The following is a 9,692-nucleotide window of genomic DNA, read 5'->3' as shown; positions in this document are numbered from 1 at the left end:
TCATAGCGATGTACTGCTGTTTCCGTTGTAAGAAATCTGGGGAATGCCGTTACTGGAGTTCTCTAGGATCTCCTATTATGGGGGACAGACACACACACACAAACACCCACACTGTTGCATCATTATCAGTTTCATATTTGTACTATCACTGACAATAATTCCTGCCACCCAGCCAATCAGAGAAAAACACAGTGCCATTTGTTTACCCTATCATCTCTGTTTACACAGTTAACATGTGTTTTTTTTCATCATCAGTTTTGTATTATACCTATCAATTATACTGCCATGTCTGCCGTACCTTCTCGGCCAACTCGTGGGAGTGGTGCAAAGAGTGCTCTCTCTCCAGGAACATCCTCTGCTGCTCCGAGCTGGCGAGCCGGCAGGTCAGCCAGGCGGACAGCGTGCAGGAGGAGATGCCTGCAGGACAGACAGACAGAAGACACAGCGTCTTGAATGGAGGAGCCCCAACAGAGATTCAGTAGTATTCATTTCATTCCTTCATTCATGAATAGAAGATGAGGGGCCTCGTTTCAGTGATGGTATCAATGGTGGTACCACAGATGGTTCACCAGAGCACAAGTCCTCACTGGTCCTAAATTGCTCATGGGTTTCTTCCATTTTCATTATAAACGCACAAAAATACTGTATGTCTGGTACATCTTTCATCAACAAGAAACAGTTGATTCCGGACTAAACAGTAAGTTTCACACCCTGTTTCTAAAGTATGTTTACCTAATGCAGGTTGTGGTAGACCCAAACATTTGTTGCTTTGAGAGTGTAGTGTTTACCAGAGGAATGAGGGATTTTGTGTTTGAAAGCAATACTCTCTCTGTCGGTCTGTGGGTGCTGGTGGGCGCGCCTGCAGACTCCTCCCCGGTACATCATCTGCTGATGTTCTGGCCTCAAATCTTTGGTTCATATTCTCATCCCCAAGCAGTATATCCACTCCGGTTTTCAAGCCACTCTTCGCCAGTTCGTAATAGACTCTGAACAGTTTGTATAGCTCCTTAGCCCCTCTGTAAAATCCTTCTTTCTAAGAATTATCCTGACCTACCTGCCTAACCTGTCTTTCCTTGTTCCCCAGTTCCATGCTCCTCAGCCCCTCTGTCAGGACTCACCTGGACCCGTACCGGGTTCCCACCATTCTCCAGCCCCCGGATTCTCAATAAATTCCTCTGTACCGTCGATCTTGTCCTGCCTACCCTGTGTGGTGCGTTTGGGTCAACTACCTCCCCCCTGAGATCATTACAGCCGGCATGCAGCCTGTGGCGTGCGGCCTGCGGCGTGCGACGTGTGGCGTTGGGGTTCACTGGTGTCTCCTGGTACCTAGGGGTTCACTGGTCTCTACTGGTACCTAGACAGGCCAGCGTCATGGCCGCCAGATGGACCGAGTGCATGGCGGTGTCCGGCCTCTTGCTCAGCGCGCGCACAAACTGGAAGTTGAGGATCCCCCCGATCAGACCGCAGATACAGCAGGCGGAAAACACAATCATCTGGGGAAGGGTAGAGACAGACAGGTGGACAGACAGGTGGGAAGACGGATGGACAAACAGAAAGACAGAAAGGGGAAAAGAAGGACAGATTGATGGACGGAAAGATGTACAGATGGATAGGTAGATGGGCAGATGGTCCAATTGACAGACCGACAGACAGATGGACAGAGACAAACCGGCCAATGGACACAGACCAATATAGAGATAGCCAGACAGACAGACAGATAGACCGATGAACACAGACAAACAGGCCGATGGACACAGACAGATAGACAGACAATCAGACAGACAGACAGATGAGCGGACAGACATATTGGCCAATGGACACAGACGTGCAGGCAAACAGACATAAAGAGTGTTTATTTTGTAGCTGCCAGTTGATGTGATTTATTTGAACTGCAGTGATCTTCACAACAAATACAACTTCCTCAGTTAGTTTGATTAAAATGTGTTTGAGCAACAGACAGACTCAACAAACGGAGAGAAGGAGAGGACAGGAGAGAGGGTTTATGACAACACATCCTTGGTGTGTGTGTCAGAAATGTGACGAGTGATTTACAAACCAGGACTGATTTGAATTTTATTACTCTCCTGCTTCTGAACTGGCCACTTCAATGACTCATATGCCTTAGTCCTAAACAAATCATATTCTCTATTAGAAAATTGGATCGCTTTAAATGCCACTACTCTAGAGATATTGCACTGGCAGGGATGTGCTTGTTGCACACATAGTCTGTGTGTGTGTGTATGTGTGTTTGTATTCATACGTGTGAGCGTGTGTCTGTGTGTGTGCACATGAACAGGTTACTCTTTTTAATGTAATTTACTGCATAATGTACCTTATGTAATATCGCAATAATTATTAAATCCTTCCACAAACCAATGGTGAAGTCTGTGTGTACTTGCTTTTTTTTGAAACCTGCAGGTTTACTTTCACTCACAACAAACACACTAAAGCACACACACACACACATACACACCAACGTACCCACAACAACACACACATATTACTGACTGCATGTAAAAGGATGGCTTGGTTTCAGTCATTACAGAGAGCCAAGCTAATGGAATCATTCCCCCACACAGAGACAGCAGATAAAATAGACTGGAGGACGAGAGTTGAAAAGAGTTGAAAATGAACAAGGGAGCAAGAGGACAAGAGTGAGCGAGAGAGAGAGAGAGAGAGAGAGAGAGATAGAGAGAGAGAAAAAGGGAGATAAAGTGAGGTGAGAATGAAGATCGCTGAATTGAAAACGATTGATGAAAAGGTTAATGAGGAAAGATGGAGAGAAACAGAAAGAGAAAGAGAGCGATAGAGAGTGAGAAAGGAAGAGAGACAGAGAGAGAGAGAGAGAGAGAGAGAGGAAGAGGGGGAATGAAATAGTGACAGGTGGGATTATGTTACTGTTACAGCAACAGAGAGAGCAGGGCGAGAGAGAGAGACGGAGAGAGAGAGCAGGAGAGATATGCTTGCTCAGGGCTGGTCATGAGAAGCAAGACAGAGGGCGGACGAAGAGAGACAGAAATGAGACAGAAACAGAATCGCAGTGTGTGCATGTGTGAGGAGCGTGTGTGTGTGTGTGTGTGTGTGTGTGTGTGTGTGTCTGTGTATGTGTGTGTGTGTGTTTGTGTGTGTAAGGTACAGACAGAGGAGGAGAGGTGACTGCTTGTCTCCTCTGGTTTCCTCTGATGACCGACCTCAGGACGCTCAGTACGCAGTGGAGGACAGACGTGTGCGTGGAAACATGCACTCGCAAACACGCACGCGCAGCAAGCAGACTCTCATACCTGCAGTGGGTTTATAGCATGTCACTGAGACACTATGGGAGCAGGTCGGAGGTCAGAGTGCAAACGCGAAAAACAAGCTATCATCGGACCACAAAAAATAATCTGACGCTGACGACTGACTGTTGAAAGTGTACGGTTAGCCTTTTGCGCAAAACACAACGGAAAAAGATGAAAGAGAATTATTCACATTTGATCTATTACATGATGGATGATAAGATTGGGGTTTGTTTATTGTACTACAACTGCCACATAAACAATAAATCAGCTTTAACCTTGAGAGCCGATCTGGATGGCTTTCCTCCTGCGTACAGCATCTGAAGCACTAGTCAATGGCTGAGTGTGTCGATGATAGACATGAAATATAGGTTTAGAACTGAGATGTGGTTAGACTGATGGACTGACAAGAACAACAGCCAATTTACCATCTTGAGACCAAAGGGATCACACAGTTAATCAAGCATTCTCCTCCAGGGGTTTTACTCACGATAAGACCAGTTCTCTTCCGGGCACACAGCATCCCACACACCCCACACACCAGGAACTAGGAACAAACAAATAACAGCTTAGCAAGGTAGTCTACAATGTATAAACACTGTAAACACACTGTTGTCCTTATATATATATGTGAATATTCATATAAATAAATACATAAATATCAGACATCTAAATCATATTTAGCTTAAACTCAATCATATGTCGGCATAGAAATATGTATACAAATTAAAATAGCATTTGGAATAATTAAGATTCAGTTTTGCATAGTTATTTATGCGTTTTAAAATTGCCCCCCTTAATGACTATTACAATTAATAGAAACGGAAGCAAACATATATTAGAACTTTTTTTCAACTTGAAATCTCTATATATTTTTTTCAACTCAGCATATTATCGCCAAAGTAACGTACACAGAGTCCGCTCCACACCGGCGACGCGTCGCCCTGCTGCGGCTTGTGCTCGTCTCGCATCCAGCTGATACCCACGGCCCCCAGGACGATGCTGGCCACGCCCAGGCCCACCTCCACAACCGACAGCAGCAGCAGGCTCCACAGGATCTTGCGGCTGGAGCACATCTTGCCCGGGCATTGCTCCACACGAGCAGACCAGTGAGACTATATTTAGAGCGGGATCCGCTTCCTCTTTTAGTGCAAACACAGCGTCGATCTAATCCATAACTCCTTCGGTTTACCGCGGAGAGTTTCCACTACAACATTAAATAAATATCGTAAGTGAAAACAAGCGCTCAGAGACGGAACTTGGGAATCTAAAGATAAAGTGCTCGTCGTGGGGTTTGTTGAAACTTGGTCCGTGTTGAGAGAGAGCAACGTGTGATGTGTGGTGCTGTCTATGGTACCTAAACACTCCTGCGCACTCAAAGGTTTACACACACTGTTCTCTCACGCCCTCTCTCCATCTCTCTCTCTCTCGCTCGCTCTCTATCTCGCCCTTTCTCGCTCTCTCTTTCTCCAGCCCCTTCCCTCTCTGAGACAGAGAGAGACAATCTTCCCGCCCCATTACATTCAGTGGCGAAACTGGCGCGCTCATGCACCCCCCACACACACACATACGCACACTCGACAACATCAAAAACCATCGTCAAAACCGCATTGAGGGAAATTATTTTATTAAGATAAATTAGGTTTTCCTTACTAACGCCATCATATTTACTAACCCAATGGGGTAGTTTGTTAGTAGCCAACATTGATTTCGCTAACTCCAAGTGCGTTCAACCATTAAGATACAATCCAAAAAGAAGGGCAAGAATCATGCAAGAACATTAAATCCATCAAACTAATGAATAAAAAAATATATATTTGTTTTGTGAGGCGTTTCGGTTCCTCCATTACAGGTGATTTTACCTACAATGTCCAATCAGAAGCATCTTTGCAACGTACAGATAAACATTTTATAATTGGTGATGAGATTGTATTATAAACTGGTGTTTTACCAGTGTATCTTTAAAAAGCTGTCTAAAGAAAACCATGTTTTCCATTGGTGCTGGAAATTTGACTGCTAATAGAACATGGTAGAGCTAATGACTTGTAAGCTTGTATTGCCTATCTTGCGACACACAAGGTTTTTCCAGCCAATGTATGTATAGGCCTATATTGGACCAGTGACTATTGGCCAGTAGCAGTGGTGGCAAAAGTAAAAAAATGATAGAATGTGTCAGAATGTTGTTTCAGCGCCATTAGGAGTAGGACGTAAAGATATTTTTGTGTACAGATGTTTTTTGTTGGTTTAAATGTAGGGAGTAAAAGTAAGAAGTTATCAAAAAGAATACTCAAGTAATGAACAGATACATGAAAACTGTATTTAAGTACAGTAGCAAAGTATCTGTATTCTACTTTGTAACTTCCCACATCTCCGTGATATGCACTGATGGCTAAATCAAGGGATGAATTTCTTTGTGTTAGTGTCCCATCGTTTTAGGTTGAAACCTGTCTTCATGTTTGACAGGCGTGCAATGATGCAAAATGAATTCAATCTAAATCGATAATTTCCCTCAAATGTCCCAAGTCACGCGCCTGTTTTGAAAATCTAAGGAGTAGAATGTACAGATACTTGTGTTACAATTTAGGAACCAAAAAGTAAAAAAACATCTGAAATAATAATACTCTGTACAGATACCTGACAACTGAACTTGAGTACAGCAACAAAGTATTGTCACTTTCCACCTCTGGCCAGTAGTGAGTATGTCCACTACGTACTCACTAGCAGACGGATCTGGAAGTTGGGCCCCATTTTCAAAGTAATTTGTTTAGGTATAATCCTTATCTTTGGTCTTAAAAACTACAATTCCAGTGGTGCAGTTGAACTCTTACCTAATGTAGGTTTTGATAAGTCTTGTTTATTTTTAAGACAAAGTTTAGGGCAAAGGTAAATTTACATTTTGAAACAAAGTAAAGAAGCGAGGGTGCATTTTTTTGTATTCAACAGTAACAAACCGCCTTGGCTTTTTATCTCTTTCCCAAGGCGAAAGCTGATGTAGCTAGGTAAGTGTTAATTATTGTCCACTCTTTTGATCAATCGATGATCACAAAGGGTTATGTCACAGAAAAAAATCAAATACTCAGCAGTTAGTGCCAAACATAAACATTTATTGAATGAAATAATCTATGCACTCAAAGACTGGGGACCAGTGTGATATGGTTTGACTATAACTACTGATCATTAATCAGTTTTAATAGGGAATTATCATGGGTTAAACCGGAGTGGAACATGAGTGCCCGAGTCCATATGCTTAGTGTCTCAACTATCATAACATGTGTTCATTCAATCCTGCAAAGGGCTTTGATTGTCCGATCAAAACCTGGATCAATATATTACAGAAATACCATCCACCTAATTTCCATTTCCCATTGTCTTAGAACAGAAATCATGAAATACTTCATGAAGAGTTCCACATATAAAGGTCATGTTGGCCCCGGTAGCACGAGTCCCTTGGCATGTGGCTTTAGGCCAAACAAATGGATTGAATCACCTTCTCAGTGATGTAGTCTCTGTGAAACGAGTTCTCAAACGACAGATAGAACTTACAGCCAGCGAGAGTTGGGCAATAGTCTTCATAGGGCAGTGTTTTCCGGTAAATGCTGTAACAAAAACATTGACCTTAACCCTACCCCTACCCCTTAAGCCGACTCCTTAAAGGGGACATATCATACCACCAGGTGTGAGTGTGATTAGCCATTACAAGCAGGTTTGAAAATGTGCAGCATTGTGACATCACAGGTGGGCGTGTCGATCTAGATGTGTGCTGGATAGATCAGTCTACCAGCCTACCCAGTAGACTAGCAAACACTGCTCATCTATCCGTCACACATCTAGGTGGACACGCCCACCTGTGATGTCACAATGCTGCACTTTTTGAAAACGGCTTGTAATGGCTAATCACACTCACACCTGGTGATATTATATGTCCCCTTTAACCCTACCCCTCGCGAATTCTTCCCCCTTCAAAATGGGACAACCCTTCAACACCCAGTTACATCATTAGTAGTCGTCCACGCGTTTACGTAAATAGGCGCAAAAGGTTTGTTGCCGGTAGTGATGGATTTCATGATTCTTTTCCTTGATTCAGTTCACGGCGGTCAGTTCGCCAAGAGGAATCGTTCAGAATCGTTTGTTCGTTCAGTCGCGTTGCCGGTAGGGGTGAATCGAATCATGGAATGCACAGTTCCATGGTTCCATGAGCTGAGTCAGTCAGACTCAGCTCCTCCCTCGTTCTCATTCTCAAACAATCGTGCAAGTCGGTCATCAGTCAACACAACATTACAACTTTAACCAAACGCAGCGGGATGGGGGGGTGTAGTTGATTATTGGATGTTGAACATATCAGCAAGATAAAAGACTTGATTTAGCAATGATGGAGTTTAAAAGTAAATTATGTACAGTTGTGTTTATTCAGGGCATATTAGATTTTTCTTGGGTTAACAGTGACTTAACACTATTGTGAAGATGGCCACCCCCACTCAAGAATCCCCCCACCCACGATCCACCAAGGTGGGGGTCCCTGGTCGCGTGCGTGAGAACGAAGCAATGAAAAAACGGGACGGATTGACGAGACATTAAAATATTTTATTAATCTGGCATGACACAGAACATACAAAGGCAGCATGCCTTTACCATTTCACTGATATTTAATCGTATTATCGTACACTCGCGTCGTTAGACCTGGGCATTCAAGTCTATAGCCCCGGATATTTTGGGAATAGCCCTGGATCGCTGTGCCGTCAAAAATAAATAAAAAAACGTAATGATGAAAACCCCCCAGAGAGTATAGTTCTTTATGGTTGCATTACCAGCAGCCAACAGCAACAGTGTAGCCAGTGAAAACCGCAAAATTCTCACGTGTCCATATAAGGGCAGATTTAGAATAATTTGTTGCAAAATGTTGCAAATCTTCTCTATGCATAGCGAATCTCGTCGATATTGCTGTTTCGTGCTGCTAGCCTTTTAGTGAGATCAGAGAGTGTTGAGAAGGACAGTAATAAAATATCTTTGGTAAGATGGATATAAGAAGAGAGACCCGCAGTGAATTCAACACGGTCCACTTGACATCGGGTAGGTGCATGACAGTGGTACCGTAAAACTTCAATAGCCTGGGCTTTTATTTGTTTCTATCTCTGAACTTTCGAACAAAACTTTTGCTCAGCAAAGATGGGAAATACTATCAAATGTATTATTTAAACCAGTATGAATATTACCGTACATGTTTACCAGGCAATCGAATAACGCCTGTGCGCACACACACACACACACACACACACACACACACACACACACACACACACACACACACACACACACACACACACACACACACACACACACACACACACACACACACACACACACACACACATACAGGTGGAGTGGTAATCGGGAGAGTTGGGAGAATTCCCTGTGGGCCGTTAACGTTTCGGGGCCCCCGGGCTGATTACTGCGGGATAACAATATTGCGTTTATAAAAGTTCCTAACTCTGTAGTCTAGTTTGGAGATCACGTTGGACAGATAGTTGACGCGGTGGAAACGCCCACTAGTGATGTCATATGGGGCAGATTTTCGAAACGGCTTGTAAGGCTAATCACACTCACACCTGGTGGCATAATATTTCCCCTTAAATATAGTATTTTGCTGAGCATAGCAAAAACATAGCATTTTACCACTTTTTTCTCTAAATTGGGGACTTATTTTAGTAATATTGATTAAAAGGCATAGATTATGATGATCATATAAGACAAATGAACACGTTTGACACAATAAAATAGTGGTTTTGGGTTCACTGGCACCTTAAGCTAACATGACAGTGATTTTTTGGGACGTCAGACTACCTTTTCCGAGGTAGTCTCTCTGAGCTCCCTCTAAGCAGCGATGCATTTAATGTTGGTATTTAAGTGTAGGTTCAGCTCCCCGGACACCTATAGTCAGTGTTGTGCCTGAACGCGTTCATTGAACGAAAGTTCATGAACTCGTTCATATTTTGGGCGAACGTGAACTGAACATACTGTGTTACTGCCTGATGAACGTTACTGTGAACTCGTTCATTCTGGTCTCTGTGAACGGCACGCTCACTTGGTTTCACTTCGTTCAATATGGGGGTTATTTGTTTATCAACACGGCGGATGTGCGCGCAGATCGCGTTTTGTTTGACCGGTTGCCATGGTAATCTCCGTGCGGTTAATTTGCAGTTGCGGTGTTGCCAGCTTACTGTTACATTAAACTATAATCAGACAACGCGGTTATATGCTATAGACCCTATAGTATCTGTCGTAAAAAGGCTGGGACGAATTTCAAATTATAAATATGTACACTTTATTTTGAAAGTATAGACTGGCGCGATTCCCATTGAAACGAATGGCGCGGTGATTATTCTTCAAAACGAGAGCTGTTAAATTGTGGAAAATGAATTA

At 43.3% G+C, this 9,692-nt stretch overlaps 1 protein-coding gene across 1 annotated transcript; it reads right to left on the bottom strand.

The window, feature by feature from the left end:
* On the bottom strand, positions 1-4,351 carry tmem196 (transmembrane protein 196; the record flags this gene model as incomplete). Its single annotated transcript, XM_079749871.1, has 5 exons — positions 1-72; positions 299-417; positions 1,355-1,493; positions 3,766-3,822; positions 4,187-4,351. The coding sequence occupies 5 exons, from the start codon at positions 4,349-4,351 to the stop codon at positions 1-3; spliced, it is 552 nt and encodes a 183-aa protein (XP_079605997.1).
* Positions 4,352-9,692: the final 5,341 nt, after the last annotated feature.

This window comes from Pollachius pollachius, assembly GCF_949987615.1.
Source record: "Pollachius pollachius genome assembly, chromosome: 13".
Lineage (NCBI taxonomy): Eukaryota > Metazoa > Chordata > Actinopteri > Gadiformes > Gadidae > Pollachius > Pollachius pollachius.
Note: the sequence above shows the minus strand (reverse complement) of the source record. Positions and strands in the feature narration are given on the sequence as shown.